Source organism: Salmo salar, chromosome ssa13, assembly GCF_905237065.1.
Source record: "Salmo salar chromosome ssa13, Ssal_v3.1, whole genome shotgun sequence".
In the NCBI taxonomy this organism is placed as follows: Eukaryota; Metazoa; Chordata; class Actinopteri; order Salmoniformes; family Salmonidae; genus Salmo; species Salmo salar.
The window spans coordinates 109,759,012-109,778,196 of record NC_059454.1 but is presented as its reverse complement, the minus strand read 5'-3'; the positions used below and the strand labels follow the sequence as shown (position 1 = coordinate 109,778,196).

The following is a 19,185-nucleotide window of genomic DNA, read 5'->3' as shown; positions in this document are numbered from 1 at the left end:
CCCTGTGGAGTGGAGGAGCTGTGTGGAGTGGAGGAGCTGTGTGGAGTGGAGGAGCTGTGTAGAGTGGAGGAGCTGTGTGTAGTAGAGCAGCAGTGTGGAGTGGAGGAGCTGTGTGTAGTAGAGCAGCTGTGTGGAGTGGAGGAGCTGTGTGGAGTGGAGGAGCTGTGTGTAGTAGAGCAGCTGTGTGGAGTGTAGGAGCTGTGTGGAGTGGAGGAGCCCTGTGGAGTGGAGGAGCTGTGTGGAGTAGAGCAGCTGTGTGGAGTGGAGGAGCTGTGTGGAGTGGAGGAGCTGTGTGTAGTAGAGCAGCTGTGTGGATTGGAGGAGCTGTGTGGAGTGGAGGAGCCCTGTGGAGTAGAGGAGCTGTGTGTAGCAGAGCAGCTGTGTGGAGCGGAGGAGCTGTGTGGAGTGGAGGAGCTGTGTGTAGTAGAGCAGCTGTGTGGAGTGGAGGAGCTGTGTGGAGTGGAGGAGCTGTGTGGAGTGGAGGAGCTGTGTGGAGTGGAGGAGCTGTGTGGAGTGGAGTGGAGGAGCTGTGTGTAGTAGAGGAGCTGTGTGGAGTGGAGGAGCCCTGTGGAGTGGAGGAGCTGTGTGGAGTGGAGGAGCCGTGTGGAGTGGAGGGAGGAGCTGTGTGGAGTGGAGGAGCTGTGTGGAGTGGAGGAGCTGTGTGTAGTAGAGCAGCTGTGTGGATTGGAGGAGCTGTGTGGAGTGGAGGAGCCCTGTGGAGTAGAGGAGCTGTGTGTAGCAGAGCAGCTGTGTGGAGTGGAGGAGCTGTGTGGAGTGGAGGAGCTGTGTGTAGTAGAGCAGCTGTGTGGAGTGGAGGAGCTGTGTGGAGTGGAGGAGCTGTGTGGAGTGGAGGAGCTGTGTGGAGTGGAGGAGCTGTGTGGAGTGGAGGAGCTGTGTGGAGTGGAGTGGAGGAGCTGTGTGTAGTAGAGGAGCTGTGTGGAGTGGAGGAGCCCTGTGGAGTGGAGGAGCTGTGTGGAGTGGAGGAGCCGTGTGGAGTGGAGGGAGGAGCTGTGTGGAGTGGAGGGAGGAGCTGTGTGGAGTGGAGGAGCTGTGTGGAGTGGAGGAGCTGTGTAGTAGAGCAGCTGTGTGGAGTGGAGGAGCTGTGTGTAGTAGAGCAGCTGTGTGGAGTGGAGGAGCTGTGTGGAGTGGAGGAGCTGTGTGGAGTGGAGGAGCCCTGTGGAGTGGAGGAGCTGTGTGGAGTGGAGGAGCCCTGTGGAGTGGAGGAGCTGTGTGGAGTGGAGGAGCTGTGTGTAGTAGAGCAGCTGTGTGGAGTGGAGGAGCTGTGTGTAGTAGAGCAGCTGTGTGGAGTAGAGCAGCTGTGTGGAGTGGAGGAGCTGTGTGGAGTGGAGGAGCTGTGTGTAGTAGAGCAGCTGTGTGGAGTGTAGGAGCTGTGTGGAGTGGAGGAGCCCTGTGGAGTGGAGGAGCTGTGTGGAGTAGAGCAGCTGTGTGGAGTGGAGGAGCTGTGTGGAGTAGAGGAGCTGTGTGTAGTAGAGCAGCTGTGTGGATTGGAGGAGCTGTGTGGAGTGGAGGAGCCCTGTGGAGTAGAGGAGCTGTGTGTAGCAGAGCAGCTGTGTGGAGTGGAGGAGCTGTGTGGAGTGGAGGAGCTGTGTGTAGTAGAGCAGCTGTGTGGAGTGGAGGAGCTGTGTGGAGTGGAGGAGCTGTGTGGAGTGGAGGAGCTGTTTGGAGTGGAGGAGCTGTGTGGAGTGGAGGAGCTGTGTGGAGTGGAGTGGAGGAGCTGTGTGTAGTAGAGGAGCTGTGTGGAGTGGAGGAGCCCTGTGGAGTGGAGGAGCTGTGTGGAGTGGAGGAGCCGTGTGGAGTGGAGGGAGGAGCTGTGTGGAGTGGAGGAGCTGTGTGGAGTGGAGGAGCTGTGTGTAGTAGAGCAGCTGTGTGGATTGGAGGAGCTGTGTGGAGTGGAGGAGCCCTGTGGAGTAGAGGAGCTGTGTGTAGCAGAGCAGCTGTGTGGAGTGGAGGAGCTGTGTGGAGTGGAGGAGCTGTGTGTAGTAGAGCAGCTGTGTGGAGTGGAGGAGCTGTGTGGAGTGGAGGAGCTGTGTGGAGTGGAGGAGCTGTGTGGAGTGGAGGAGCTGTGTGGAGTGGAGGAGCTGTGTGGAGTGGAGTGGAGGAGCTGTGTGTAGTAGAGGAGCTGTGTGGAGTGGAGGAGCCCTGTGGAGTGGAGGAGCTGTGTGGAGTGGAGGAGCCGTGTGGAGTGGAGGGAGGAGCTGTGTGGAGTGGAGGAGCTGTGTGGAGTGGAGGAGCTGTGTGGAGTGGAGGAGCTGTGTAGTAGAGCAGCAGTGTGGAGTGGAGGAGCTGTGTGTAGTAGAGCAGCTGTGTGGAGTGGAGGAGCTGTGTGGAGTGGAGGAGCTGTGTGGAGTGGAGGAGCCCTGTGGAGTGGAGGAGCTGTGTGGAGTGGAGGAGCCCTGTGGAGTGGAGGAGCTGTGTGGAGTGGAGGAGCTGTGTGTAGTAGAGCAGCTGTGTGGAGTGGAGGAGCTGTGTGTAGTAGAGCAGCTGTGTGGAGTAGAGCAGCTGTGTGGAGTGGAGGAGCTGTGTGGAGTGGAGGAGCTGTGTGTAGTAGAGGAGCTGTGTGGAGTGGAGGAGCTGTGTGGAGTGGAGGAGCTGTGTTTTAGTAGAGCAGCTGTGTGGAGTAGAGGAGCTGTATGGAGTGGAGGAGCTGTGTGGAGTGGAGGAGCCCTGTGGAGTGGAGGAGCCCTGTGGAGTGGAGTGGAGTGGAGGAGCTGTGTGGAGTGGAGGAGCTGTGTGGAGTGGAGGAGCTGTGTGGAGTGGAGGAGCTGTGTGGAGTGGAGGAGCTGTGTGTAGTAGAGCAGCTGTGTGGAGTGGAGGAGCTGTGTGGAGTGGAGGAGCTGTGTGGAGTGGAGGGGCCCTGTGGAGTGGAGGAGCCCTGTGGAGTGGAGGAGCCCTGTGGAGTGGAGGAGCCCTGTGGAGTGGAGGAGCTGTGTGGAGTGGAGGAGCTGTGTGGAGTGGAGGAGCTGTGTGGAGTGGAGGAGCTGTGTGGAGTGGAGGGAGGAGCTGTGTGGAGTGGAGGGAGGAGCCGTGTGGAGTGGAGGAGCTGTGTGGAGTTTAGGAGCTGTGTGGAGTGGAGGAGCTGTGTGGAGTGGAGGAGCTGTTTGGAGTGGAGGAGCCCTGTGGAGTGGAGGAGCCCTGTGGAGTGGAGGAGCTGTGTGGAGTGGAGGAGCTGTGTGTAGTAGAGCAGCTGTGTGGAGTGGAGGAGCTGTGTGTAGTAGAGCAGCTGTGTGGAGTGGAGGAGCTGTGTGGAGTGGAGGAGCTGTGTGGAGTGGAGGAGCTGTGTGTAGTAGAGGAGCTGTGTGGAGTGGAGGAGCTGTGTGGAGTGGAGGAGCTGTGTTTTAGTAGAGCAGCTGTGTGGAGTAGAGGAGCTGTATGGAGTGGAGGAGCTGTGTGGAGTGGAGGAGCCCTGTGGAGTGGAGGAGCCCTGTGGAGTGGAGTGGAGGAGCCCTGTGGAGTGGAGGAGCTGTGTGGAGTGGAGGAGCTGTGTGGAGTGGAGGAGCTGTGTGGAGTGGAGGAGCTGTGTGGAGTGGAGGAGCTGTGTGTAGTAGAGCAGCTGTGTGGAGTGGAGGAGCTGTGTGGAGTGGAGGAGCTGTGTGGAGTGGAGGAGCTGTGTGGAGTGGAGGAGCTGTGTGGAGTGGAGGGGCCCTGTGGAGTGGAGGAGCCCTGTGGAGTGGAGGAGCCCTGTGGAGTGGAGGAGCTGTGTGGAGTGGAGGAGCTGTGTGGAGTGGAGGAGCTGTGTGGAGTGGAGGGAGGAGCTGTGTGGAGTGGAGGGAGGAGCCGTGTGGAGTGGAGGAGCTGTGTGGAGTGGAGGAGCTGTGTGGAGTGGAGGAGCTGTGTGGAGTGGAGGAGCTGTGTGGAGTGGAGGAGCCCTGTGGATTGGAGTAGCCCTGTGGAGTGGAGGAGCCGTGTGGAGTGGAGGAGCCGTGTGGAGTGGAGGAGCTGTGTGGAGTGGAGGAGCCCTGTGGAGTGGAGGAGCCCTGTGGAGTGGAGGAGCCCTGTGAAGTGGAGGAGCCCTGTGGAGTGGAGGAGCCGTGTGGAGTGGAGGAGCTGTGTGGAGTGGAGGAGCCCTGTGGAGTGGAGTGGAGGAGCTGTGTGGAGTGGAGGAGCTGTGTGGAGTGGAGTGGAGCAGCTGTGTGGAGTGCAGAAGCTGTGTGGAGTGGAGGTGCTGTGTGGAGTGGAGTGGAGGAGCTGTGTGGAGTGGAGGAGCTGTGTGGAGTGGAGTGGAGGAGCTGTGTGGAGTCTAGACTACTGCTCTGAACACACAAAGACTCCATTCGGCTTGTGAACGTTTGAATTTACAAGAACCCTTGGGATGTTCTGTAGCTGATTATGTGGATAGTGGGATAGGGCCTGTTCATGCTATATACTCAGATTGTATTCAGGCTGTGTGGCATTGGGGCTTTATGGTCACTTTGCCCCCACAGGAAGACATTCTTATGCCCTGAAACAACAGAACGTCCAAATGGTCAAATATTTTACAATGACCAGTGAGGGATGGAGGTCACAGTGTAACCCTTTCTTATAATGTGTTTAAAATGTATAATATATTTGCAGTGTGTATAATTTGCAGTAATTATTCAGTTTCTGCAATTATGTCTTGTGTATAATAATAACATGTGCTAAGTGTATACTATTTGTATAATGTGTATTTGTATAATGTGTATTCTAACATGTATAATGTGTATACTACCATGTACAATGTGTATGATATTTGTATAATGTGTATACTAACATGTATAATGTGTATACTATTTGTATAATGTGTACTCTAACATGTATAATGTGTATAATATCATGTATAATGTGTATACTACCATGTACAATGTTTATACTATTTGTATAATGTGTATACTACCATGTATAATGTGTATACTACCATGTAAAATGTTTATACTATTTGTATAATGTGTATACTAACATGTATAATCTGTATACTAACATGTATCATGTGTATACTATCATGTTGTATACTATCATGTATAATGTGTAAACTAACATGTTGTATACTAACATGTATAATGTGTATACTATCATGTTGTATTCTAACATGTATAATGTGTATACTACCATGTATAATGTGTATTCTACCATGTATAATGTGTATACTAATATGTATAATGTGTATACTATTTGTATAATGTGTATACTATTTGTATAATGTGTATACAAACATGTATAATGTGTATAATATTTGTATAATGTGTATACTAACATGTATAATGTGTATACTAACATGTATCATGTGTAAACTAACATGTATAATGTGTATACTAATATGTATAATGTGTAAACTAGTTGTATACTAACATGTATAATGTGTATACTATCATGTTGCATACTAACATGTATAATGTGTATACTATCATCTATAATGTGTATACTAACATGTATAATGTGCATACTAACATGTATCATGTGTATACTACCATGTATCATATGTATACTACCATGTATAATGTGTATACTAACATGTATAATGTGTATACTATCATCTATAATGTGTATACTAACATGTATAATGTGCATACTAACATGTATCATGTGTATACTACCATGTATCATATGTATACTACCATGTATAATGCGTATACTAACATGTATAATGTGTATACTAACATGTATAATGTGTATACTAACATGTATAATGTGTATACTAACATGTATAATGTGTATACTATCATCTATAATATATAATATATAATAATATAATAATAATATAATGTGCATAATGTATAGTAGCAGTCAGGTCTAAAGTGCCGCTGGTCAAAACGTCATTTAATTTATACTCCGTAGAGACCGTCGCTGCGACTGTCGGTTCCCTTGTTGCAGACAGATGAAAAAAGTTCAACTTTGACCCAGTCGCTGTGTCCGTTGTCGAGGTTACCTGACTGACGAGGGCAATGAGAGTTCTAAAATTCTTTGGTAGAAAGCCCTGCTTTTATTTCATCACACTCACAACCGTAAAACTATTTAATGTAATTTAGCTCGCCATTAACTTGTAAATAATGATATTGTTGTGAGTTTATTTTCCTGAATTAAAATGAGCTTAAGTTAAGACGTTGTCAGTTATGATATGGTCGTTATTTGAACGGGCTAACCAGCTAACTTAACGCTAGCTAGCTAGCTAACAAGCTACAAACGAACCAAAACATAGTTTAGAAAGTTTTAGTTGCCTGGTTTGCTAGATTAACATATACTAAAATACATTTTTAAACAGATGGGTTCATTGGAGTTAAAACACAACATTATTGCTATTTTGTACCACCGTGCTGCTGATGTCACGCAGCTTGTCGTTCTTTGTGTTTTTATAGTTTTTCCATAACGACAACGACAAGTTTGATGTCGGACGACAATAGAATGTTCACGATGTCACCGCGACAACTGTCTACTGACATATGGACAGACCAACTGTAAACCAGCCTTAAGACCAGCGTGATGTTAGCCAGCGTGAGGACAACAAGGCCTAATGAGGTTAGCAGTGTAGCTACGATACTATGAGCATTGTTATTATCGCTGACCTCACTTGAGCACCACCTCCTCCCACTACACTGACTCTGACGAGTTCATTTATTTTTCAATTCGCCAAAACATCCACATCAAAATGGATTTACAAGCCATTCCTGTCCAGAAACATTCAATTGCCTTAATGCCCCTCATGTCTATACAAGTCTACTTCAGGGCATATTCATGGTATTAACAATCTGTAGACATTCATCTTTGAGGAGAGATTGAGTCTTCAGAAGACATTGGAGGGTAGTCAGACACACAGGGTACGGTGGGGGGGGGGTAGAGTGGAGGTGGGATTGTGGGTAGTCAGACACACAGGGTACGGTGGGGGAGGTAGAGTGGAAGTGGGATTGTGGGTAGTCAGATACACAGGGTACGGTGGGGGAGGTAGAGTGGAGGTGGGATTGTGGGTAGTCAGATAGAGAGGGTGTGGTGGGGAGGTAGAGTGGAGGTGGGATTGTGGGTAGTCAGATAGAGAGGGTACGGTGGGGGGGTAGAGTGGAGGTGGGATTGTGGGTAGTCAGATAGAGAGGGTACGGTGGGGGGGTAGAGTGGAAGTGGGATTGTGGGTAGTCAGATAGAGAGGGTACGGTGGGGGAGGTGGAAGTGGGATTGTGGGTAGTCAGATAGACAGCATGGGGAGTGGTTGTGTGTTGGTGAGGACAGATAGGGGTGTATTATTACCTGGTAATGGGTTGCCCTGCAGGAGTGTGCTCCACTTCATAGCCCTGATTCCTCAGCACATCAATCACTGTGTTGTTGCCCAGGAAGTGACCTGTAATAAAAACACAGTTCTCGTGTTAGGGTTAGGTCTCTCTGTTTCAGTCTCTCTGTTTCAGAGACTCTGCAAGCCCCAGGACCCCGTCTATCAGTCAACATGAGCGTCGCAAACAGGACCAATGCCGTGCCACTAAGCCAACCAGACCTGCGTTCAAATACTAGTTGAAAACTTTTCAAATACTTCAACTGTGCTTGATTGAGCTTGCCTGTTGCAATGAACCAAAAGTAAAGTCCCAAATGTTCAAACTCTGCCCACCTGGCACTACAGGATCAGGTTGAAGCAAACTAGGTCTGGTAGCTTTTGCCAGCCAGCCCTCTCAGAGCCGTGAAGAGGAGAGTGGCAGTACTTGCTAACTAACTGTAACACTATATGTATATATATCTATATATATCTATATCTCAGCTCTCACAGAGTAGTCCAAGTGAAATACAACAAACCAAGAGAGATATTTCACCATTACTCTGGTTATTTCACCATTACTCTGGTTATTTCACCATTACTCTCGTTATTTCACCATAACCCTGGTTATTTCACCATTACTCTGGTTATTTCACCATTACTCTGGTTATTTCACCATTACGCTGGTTATTTCACCATTACTCTGGTTATTTCGTCATTACTCTGGTTATTTCACCATTACTCTGGTTATTTCACCATTACCCTGGTTATTTCACCATTACTCTGGTTATTTTTCACCATTACTCTGGTTATTTCACCATTACTCTGGTTATTTCACCATTGCTCTGGTTATTTCACCATTACTCTCGTTATTTCACCATTACCCTGGTTATTTCACCATTACTCTGGTTATTTCACCATTACTCTGGTTATTTCACCATTACTCTGGTTATTTCACCATTGCTCTGGTTATTTCACCATTGCTCTGGTTATTTCACCATTACTCTGGTTATTTCACCATTACTCTGGTTATTTCACCATTACTCTCGTTATTTCACCATTACCCTGGTTATTTCACCATTACTCTGGTTATTTCACCATTACTCTGGTTATTTCACCATTGCTCTGGTTATTTCACCATTGCTCTGGTTATTTCACCATTGCTCTGGTTATTTCACCATTACTCTGGTTATTTCACCAGTACTCTGGTTATTTCACCATTACTCTGGTTATTTCACCATTACTCTGGTTATTTCACCATTACTCTGGTTATTTCACCATTGCTCTGGTTATTTCACCATTACTCTGGTTATTTCACCATTACTCTGGTTATTTCACCATTACTCTGGTTATTTCACCATTACTCTGGTTACATCGATTCTCATCAGTAAAAAAAAAGCCCCAAAACACATAAAAGGTCATCGAGTCAGTCGCTGACTGGGAGCTTTTAACTTAATGTGCACGTTTAGTGGTTTAACAACTAACTGACTATGGCCAGTGGTAAATTATAGAAACAGAGAAGGAAACTGAGTGGATTAGCTTCAGTGGAAGAGAAGGAAACAGAGAGGATTAGCTTCAGTGGAAGAGAAGGAAACAGAGGGATTAGCTTCAGTGGAAGAGAAGGAAACAGAGAGTGGATTAGCTTCAGTGGAAGAGAAGGAAACAGAGAGGATTAGCTTCAGTGGAAGAGAAGGAAACAGAGTGGATTAGCTTCAGTGGAAGAGAAGGAAACAGAGAGGATTAGCTTCAGTGGAGGAGAAGGAAACAGAGTGGATTAGCTTCAGTGGAGGAGAAGGAAACAGAGTGGATTAGCTTCAGTGGAAGAGAAGGAAACAGAGTGGATTAGCTTCAGTGGAGGAGAAGGAAACTGAGTGGATTAGCTTCAGTGAAGAAGGAAGAGAAGGAAACTGAGTGGATTAGCTTCAGTGGAAGAGAAGGAAACAGAGAGGATTAGCTTCAGTGGAAGAGAAGGAAACAGAGTAGATTAGCTTCAGTGGAGGAGAAGGAAACAGAGTGGATTAGCTTCAGTGGAAGAGAAGGAAACAGAGTGGATTAGCTTCAGTGGAGGAGAAGGAAACTGAGGGGATTAGCTTCAGTGAAGAAGGAAGAGAAGGAAACTGAGTGGATTAGCTTCAGTGAAGAAGGAAGAGAAGGAAACTGAATGGATTAGCTTCAGTGAAAGAGAAGGAAACTGAGAGGATTAGCTTCAGTGGAAGAGAAGGAAACTGAGTAGATTAGCTTCAGTGGAAGAGAAGGAAACTGAGTGGATTAGCTTCAGTAGAAGAGAAGGAAACTGAAAGGATTAGCTTCAGTGAAGTAGGAAGAGAAGGAAACAGAGTGGATCCTCCTCTCTCCAGCTCTCCTTTCCTCTCCTCCTCTCTTCTTCTCTCCTCTTGTCCCCCTACCCTCCTCTCCTCCCCCCCCCCTCCCCGTCCCCTACACTCTCTAGGTGAAGTGAAGCATTGTTGGTTCAGGTTGCGGCACGTCACAAAAGGACGGAGGCTCTCCTTGTCCTCACAAACTAAGCCATGTAGCGTGGCAGTGTGTCAACAAAGTCAGAGCCTTTCATGGAGCCTAACTACCACAGGCCTGTAGGTCCTAACTACCACAGCCTAACTACCACAGGCCTGTAGGTCCTAACTACCACAGCCTAACTACCACAGGGCCCTAACTACCACAGCCTAACTACCACAGGGCCCTAACTACCACAGCCTAACTACCACAGGCCTGTAGGTCCTAACTACCACAGCCTAACTACCACAGGGCCCTAACTACCACAGACTAACTACCACAGGCCTGTAGGTCCTAACTACCACAGCCTAACTACCACAGCCTAACTACCACCGCCTAACTACCCAAGGGCCAGAACTACCACAGCCTAACTACCACAGTCTAACTACCACAGTCTAACTACCACAGTCTAACTACCACAGGGCCCTAACTACCACAGGGCCCTAACAACCACAGCCTAACAACCCAAGGGCCCTAACTCCCACAGCCTAACTCCCACAGCCTAACTACCACAGCCTAACTACCACAGGGCCCTAACTCCCACTGCCTAACTACCACAGGGCCCTAACTACCACAGCCTAACTACCACAGGCCTGTAGGTCCTAACTACCACAGCCTAACTACCACAGGGCCCTAACTACCACAGCCTAACTACCACAGGGTCCTAACTACCACATCCTAACTACTACAACCTAACTACCACAGGGCCCTAACTACCACAGCCTAACTACCCAAGGGCCCTAACTACCACAGCCTAACTACCACAGTCTAACTACCACAGGGACCTAATTACCACAGGGCCCTAACTACCACAGGGCCCTAACTACCACAGCCTAACTACCACAGTCTAACTACCACAGGGCCCTAACTACCACAGGGCCCTAACTACCACAGGGCCCTAACTACCCATGGGCCCTAACTACCACAGCCTAACTACCACAGTCTAACTACCACAGGGCCCTAACTACCACAGGGCCCTAACTACCACAGGGCCCTAACTACCACAGCCTAACTACCACAGTCTAACTACCACAGGGCCCTAACTACCACAGGGCCCTAACTACCCATGGGCCCTAACTACCACAGGGCCCTAACTACCACAGGGCCCTAACTACCACAGGGCCCTAACTACCACAGCCTAACTACGACAGTCTAACTACCACAGTCTAACTACCACAGGGCCCTAACTACCACAGGGCCCTAACTACCCATGGGCCCTAACTACCACAGCCTAACTACCACAGGGCCCTAACTACCACAGGACACTAACTACCACAGCCTAACTACCACAGTCTAACTACCACAGTCTAACTACCACAGGGCCCTAACTACCACAGGGCCCTAACTACCACAGGGCCCTAACTACCCATGGGCCCTAACTACCACAGCCTAACTACCACAGTCTAACTACCACAGGGCCCTAACTACCACAGCCTAACTACCACAGTCTAACTACCACAGTCTAACTACCACAGGGCCCTAACTACCACAGCCTAACTACCACAGTCTAACTACCACAGGGCCCTAACTACCAAAGCCTAACTACCACAGGGCCATAACTACCACAGCCTAACTACCACAGCCTAAATACCACAGCCTAACTACCACAGCCTAACTACCACAGGGCCCTAACTACCACAGGGCCCTAACTACCACAGGGTCCTAACTAACACAGCCTTACTACCCAAGGGTCCTAACTACCACAGGGTCCTAACTACCACAGGGTCCTAACTACCACAGCCTAACTACCACAGCCTAACTACCACAGCCTAACTACCACAGTCTAACTACCACATCCTAACTACCACAGCCTAACTACCAAAGGGCCCTAACTGCCACAGGGTCCTAACTACCACAGCCTAACTACCCAAGGGCCCTAACTACCACAGCCTAAATACCACAGTCTAACTACCACAGCCTAACTACCACAGCCTAACTACCACAGGGCCCTAACTACTACAACCTAACTACCACAGGGCCCTAACTACCACAGGGCCCTTACTACCACAGGGCCCTAACTACCACAGGGCCCTAACTACCACAGGGCCCTAACTACCACAGCCTAACTACCACAGCCTAACTACCACAACCTAACTACCACAGGGCCCTAACTACCACAGCCTAACTACCACAGCCTAACTACCATAGGGACCTAACTACCACAGGGCCCTAACTACCACAGGGCCCTAACTACCACAGCCTAACTACCGAAGGGCCCTAACTACCACAGCCTAACTACCACAACCTAAACTACCACAGGGCCCTAACTACCACAGCCTAACAACCACAGGGCCCTAACTACCACAGCCTAACTACCACAGGGCCCTAACTACCACAGCCTAACTACCACAGGGCCCTAACTACCACAACCTAACTACCACATCCTAACTACTACAGCCTAACTACCACAGGGCCCTAACTACCACAGCATAACTACCACAGGGCCCTAACTACCACAGGGCCCTAACTACCACAGCCTAACTACCACAGCCTAACTACCACATGGCCCTAACTACCACAACCTAACTACCACAGCCTAACTACCACATCCTAACTACCACAACCTAACTACCACAGGCCCCTAACTACCACAGTCTAACTACCACAGCCTAACTACCACAGCCTAACTACCACAGCCTAACTACCACAGCATAACTACCACAGGGCCGTAACTACCACAACCACCTAACTACCACAGCCTAACAACCACAGCCTAACTGCCACAGGGTCCTAACTACCACAGCCTAACTACCACAGCCTAACTACCACAGCCTAACTACCACAGTCTAACTACCACAGCCTAACTACCACAGGGCCCTAACTACCACAGCCTAACTACCACAGCCTAACTACCCAAGGACCCTAACTACCACACCCTAAATACCACAGTCTAACTACCACAGCCTAACTACCACAGCGTAACTACCACAGCCTAACTACCACAGGGCCCTAACTACTACAACCTAACTACCACAGGGCCCTAACTACCACAGGGCCCCAACTACCACAGGGTCCTAACTACCACAGCCTAACTACCACAGCCTAACTACCACAGCCTAACTACCACAGCCTAACTACCATAGGGACCTAACTACCACAGGGCCCTAACTACCACAGGGCCCTAACTACCACAGCCTAACTACCACAGGGCCCTAACTACCACAGCCTAACTACAGCCTAACTACCACAACCTAAAATACCACAGGGCCCTAACTACCACAGCCTAACTACCACAGCCTAACTACCACAGCCTAACTACCACAGGGCCCTAACTACCACAGGGCCCTAACTACCACAGCCTAACTACCACAGGGCCCTAACTACCACAGCCTAACTACCACAGGGCCCTAACTACCACAGCCTAACTACCACAGGGCCCTAACTACCACAGTCTAACTACCACAGCATAACTACCACAGGGCCGTAACTACCACAACCACCTAACTACCACAGCCTAACTACCACAGCCTAACTACCACAGGGCCCTAACTACCACAGCCTAACTACCACAACCTAACTACTACATCCTAACTACCACAGGGCCCTAACTACCACAACCTAACTACCACAGGGCCCTAACTACCACAGCCTAACTACCACAGGGCCCTAACTACCACATCCTAACTAATACAGCCTAACTACCACAGGGCCCTAACTACCACAACCTAACTACCACAGCCTAACTACCACCACCTAACTACCACAGCCTAACTACCACAGGGCCCTAACTACCACAGGGCCGTAACTACCACAGGGACCTAACTACCACAGGGCCCTAACTACCACAGGGCCCTAACTACCACAGCCTAACTACCACAGGGCCCTAACTACCACAGCCTAACTACCACAGTCTAACTACCACAGTCTAACTACCACAGTCTAACTACCACATCCTAACTACCACAGGGCCCTAACTACCACAGCCTAACTACCACAGCCTAACTACCACAGCCTAACTAACACGGCCTAACTACCACAGGACCCTAACTACCACAGCCTAACTACCACAGGCCTGTAGGTCCTAAAAACCACAGCCTAACTACCACAGGGTCCTAACTACCACCGCCTAACTACTACAACCTAACTACCACAGGGCCCTAACTACCACAGCCTAACTACCCAAGGCACCTAACTACCACAGCCTAACTACCACAGTCTAACTACCACAGCCTAACTACCACAGCCTAACTACCACAGCCTAACTACCACAGGGCCCTAACTACCACAGCCTAACTACCACAGGGCCCTAACTACCACAGCCCAACTACCACAGTCTAACTACCACAGCCTAACTACCACAGGGCCCTAACTACCACAGCCTAACTACCACAGCCTAACTACCCAAGGGCCCTAACTACCACAGCCTAAATACCACAGTCTAACTACCACAGCCTAACTACCACAGCGTAACTACCACAGCCTAACTACCACAGGGCCCTAACTACTACAACCTAACTACCACAGGGCCCTAACTACCACAGGGTCCTAACTACCACAGCCTAACTACCACAGCCTAACTACCACAGCCTAACTACCACAGCCTAACTACCATAGGGACCTAACTACCACAGGGCCCTAACTACCACAGGGCCCTAACTACCACAGCCTAACTACCACAGGGCCCTAACTACCACAGCCTAACTACAGCCTAACTACCACAGGGCCCTAACTACCACAACCTAACTACCACAGCCTAACTACCACCACCTAACTACCACAGCCTAACTACCACAGGGCCCTAACTACCACAGGGCCGTAACTACCACAGGGACCTAACTACCACAGGTCCCTAACTACCACAGGGCCCTAACTACCACAGGGCCCTAACTACCACAGCCTAACTACCACAGTCTAACTACCACAGCCTAACTACCACAGGGCCCTAACAACCACAGGGCCCTAACTACCACAGGGCCCTAACTACCACAGCCTAACTACCACAGCCTAACTACCACAGTCTAACTACCACATCCTAACTACCACAGGGCCCTAACTACCACAGCCTAACTACCACAGCCTAACTACCACAGCCTAACTAACACGGCCTAACTACCACAGGACCCTAACTACCACAGCCTAACTACCACAGGCCTGTAGGTCCTAAAAACCACAGCCTAACTACCACAGGGTCCTAACTACCACCGCCTAACTACTACAACCTAACTACCACAGGGCCCTAACTACCACAGCCTAACTACCCAAGGCACCTAACTACCACAGCCTAACTACCACAGTCTAACTACCACAGCCTAACTACCACAGCCTAACTACCACAGCCTAACTACCACAGGGCCCTAACTACCACAGCCTAACTACCACAGGGCCCTAACTACCACAGCCCAACTACCACAGTCTAACTACCACAGCCTAACTACCACAGTCTAACTACCACAGCCTAACTACCACAGCCTAACTACCCAAGGGCCCTAACTACCACAGCCTAAATACCACAGTCTAACTACCACAGCCTAACTACCACAGCGTAACTACCACAGCCTAACTACCACAGGGCCCTAACTACTACAACCTAACTACCACAGGGCCCTAACTACCACAGGGCCCTAACTACCACAGGGTCCTAACTACCACAGCCTAACTACCACAGCCTAACTACCACAGCCTAACTACCACAGCCTAACTACCATAGGGACCTAACTACCACAGGGCCCTAACTACCACAGGGCCCTAACTACCACAGCCTAACTACCACAGGGCCCTAACTACCACAGCCTAACTACAGCCTAACTACCACAGGGCCCTAACTACCACAACCTAACTACCACAGCCTAACTACCACCACCTAACTACCACAGCCTAACTACCACAGGGCCCTAACTACCACAGGGCCGTAACTACCACAGGGACCTAACTACCACAGGGCCCTAACTACCACAGGGCCCTAACTACCACAGGGCCCTAACTACCACAGCCTAACTACCACAGTCTAACTACCACAGTCTAACTACCACAGGGCCCTAACAACCACAGGGCCCTAACTACCACAGGGCCCTAACTACCACAGCCTAACTACCACAGTCTAACTACCACAGTCTAACTACCACATCCTAACTACCACAGGGCCCTAACTACCACAGCCTAACTACCACAGCCTAACTACCACAGCCTAACTAACACGGCCTAACTACCACAGGACCCTAACTACCACAGCCTAACTACCACAGGCCTGTAGGTCCTAAAAACCACAGCCTAACTACCACAGGGTCCTAACTACCACCGCCTAACTACTACAACCTAACTACCACAGGGCCCTAACTACCACAGCCTAACTACCCAAGGCACCTAACTACCACAGCCTAACTACCACAGTCTAACTACCACAGCCTAACTACCACAGCCTAACTACCACAGCCTAACTACCACAGGGCCCTAACTACCACAGCCTAACTACCACAGGGCCCTAACTACCACAGCCCAACTACCACAGTCTAACTACCACAGCCTAACTACCACAGTCTAACTACCACAGCCTAACTACCACAGGGCCCTAACTACCACAGGGCCCTAACTACCACAGCCTAACTACCACAGCCTAACTACCACATCCTAACTACCACAGGGCCCTAACTACCACAGCCTAACTACCACAGCCTAACTACCACAGCCAAACTACAACAGGACCCTAACTACCACAGCCTAACTACCACAGGCCTGTAGGTCCTAACTACCACAGCCTAACTACCACAGGGCCCTAACTACCACAGCCTAACTACCACAGGCCTGTAGGGCCTAACTACCACAGCCTAACTACCACAGCCTAACTACCACAGGTCCGAACTACCACATCCTAACTACTACAACCTAACTACCACAGGGCCCTAACTACCACAGCCTAACTACACAAGGGCCCTAACTACCACAGCCTAACTACCACAGTCTAACTACCACAGCCTAACTACCACAGCCTAACTACCACAGGGCGCTAACTACCACAGCCTAACTACCACAGGACCCTAACTACCACAGCCTAACTACCACAGGGCCCTAACTACCACAGCCTAACTACCACAGCCTAACTACCACAGCCTAACTACCACAGGGCCCTAACTACCACAACCTAACTACCACAGCCTAACTACCACAGCCTAACTACAACAGGATCCTAACTACCACAGCCTAACTACCACAGGCCTGTAGGTCCTAACTACCACAGGGCCCTAACTACCACAGCCTAACTACCACAGGCCTGTAGGTCCTAACTACCACAGCCTATCTACCACAGGGTCCTAACTACCACAGCCTAACTACCACAGGGCCCTAACTACCACATCCTAACTACTACAACCTAACTACCACAGGGCCCTAACTACCACAGCCTAACTACCCAAGGGCCCTAACTACAACAGCCTAACTACCACAGTCTAACTACCACAGCCTAACTACCACAGCCTAACTACCACAGGGCCCTAACTACCACAGCCTAACTACCACAGGGCCCTAACTACCACAGCCTAACTACCACAGTCTAACTAGCACAGCCTAACTACCACAGTCTAACTACCACAGGGCCCTAACTACCACAGGGCCCTAACTGCCACAGGGCCCTAACTACCACAGGGCCCTAACTACCACAGGGCCCTAACTACCCAAGGGCCCTAACTACCACAGCCTAACTACCACAGGCCCCTAACTACCACAGCCTGACTACCACAGCCTAGCTACCACAGCCTAACTACCACAGGCCCCTAACTACCACAACCTAACTACCACAACCTAACTACCACAGCCTAACTAATATATAACTAGTGAAGAACAACACAGTTAAGTTCCAACATCCCCCTATAGTCCCCGGGAACAACAAAAACGGGGTACTCCGAAGGTTTCTCCTATTGGGGACAGATAGAACCCCTTATGTTTCTAGAGAGAACCCCCTATGATTCTAGATAGCACCCCTATGGTTCTAGATAGAACCCCCTATGGTTCTAGAGAGAACCCCCTATGGTTCTAGATAGCACCCCTATGGTTCTAGATAGAACCCCCTATGGTTCTAGATAGCACCCCTATGGTTCTAGATAGAACCTCCTATGGTTCTAGATAGAACCCCCTATGGTTCTAGATAGAACCCCCTATGGTTCTAGATAGCACCCCTATGGTTCTAGATAGAACCCCCTATGGTTCTAGATAGAACCCCCTATGGTTCTAGATAGAACCCCCTCCAAGTACTGACACAACCAGTCACTCTGTTAAGTGTTCCCTAAAAACGCAGCCGTCGTCACCAATCCTTCCTACCAATTAATAGAACATATGGTAAGTCTTAAATATAGTTCCTTTCCATACAGCACAGCAATATTTATATTACAAATGGTGACCGGGGCTGAATAGCAGTTCCCAAAACATTACACAGTAACTAAATAAATAAACGCCAGGCAGTGTGTGTGTGTGTGTGTGTGTGTGTTCATCCTACAAGCCAGTGCAGCTGTTTATGTATACCCATCCTTCATAGCTAGGTATTCCACACACAGTCAGACCACAATCACTGCAGCCAGCTGGCGATTTAAGACAAAATCCTTCATTTCTCAGCCAAAATACCAGCCAATGGGTTATTCACTGAAATTACCAAACAAAAATGAGTACATATTGCAAATTGCACCTTTTAACTTGGCCAGCTACAGTAGGTGGAAAGGCCAGCTACAGTAGGTGGAAAAGGCCAGCTACAGTAGGTGGAAAAGGCCAGCTACAGTAGGTGGAAAGGCCAGCTACAGTAGGTAGAAAGGCCAGCTACAGTAATTGGAAAGGCCAGCTACAGTAGGTGGAAAAGGCCAGCTACAGGAGGTGGAAAGACCAGCTACAGTAGGTGGAAAGGCCAGCTACAGTAGGTGGAAAAGGCCAGCTACAGTAGGTGGAAAAGGCCAGCTACAGTAGGTGGAAAGGCCAGCTACAGTAGGTGGAAAAGGCCAGCTACAGTAGGTGGAAAGGCCAGCTACAGTAGGTAGAAAGGCCAGCTACAGTAGGTGGAAAGGCCAGCTACAGTAGGTAGAAAGGCCAGCTACAGTAATTGGAAAGGCCAGCTACAGTAGGTGGAAATGCCAGCTGCAGTAGGTGGAAAGACCAGCTACAGTAGGTGGAAAGGCCAGCTACAGTAGGTGGAAAGGCCAGCTACAGTAGGTGGAAAAGGCCAGCTACAGTAGGTGGAAAAGGCCAGCTACAGTAGGTGGAAAGGCCAGCTACAGTAGGTAGAAAGGCCAGCTACAGTAGGTGGAAAAGGCCAGCTACAGTAGGTGGAAAGGCCAGCTACAGACTAGCTTGTCCGACTACACTCTAAAAAATAAAAGTGCAAGTTGGAACCAAATAAGGTTCTTGAGAGTGATGCCATAGAGGAACCATAATAGGGTCCCTGAAGAACCAATACGAAAATCCCAAACCAGAAATATTTCAGCCTTCCAGGACCTGAATTCAACAGAGTTTTAAACTACATTTGCATATTTCCCAGGGTGCCTTTCGAGTGAATTGTA

At 49.5% G+C, this 19,185-nt stretch overlaps 1 protein-coding gene across 2 annotated transcripts in view; it reads right to left on the bottom strand.

Annotated features, from left to right (window-relative positions):
• Positions 1-19,185, bottom strand: part of LOC106568549 (metalloprotease TIKI1) — a 150,216-nt gene that overhangs the window by 24,984 nt on the left and 106,047 nt on the right. For both annotated transcript variants that reach the window (XM_045692665.1, XM_045692666.1), the window contains exon 5: positions 7,210-7,300. In XM_045692665.1, coding sequence (XP_045548621.1) covers positions 7,210-7,300 — 91 coding nt within the window. The remainder of the gene's footprint in view (positions 1-7,209; positions 7,301-19,185) is intronic.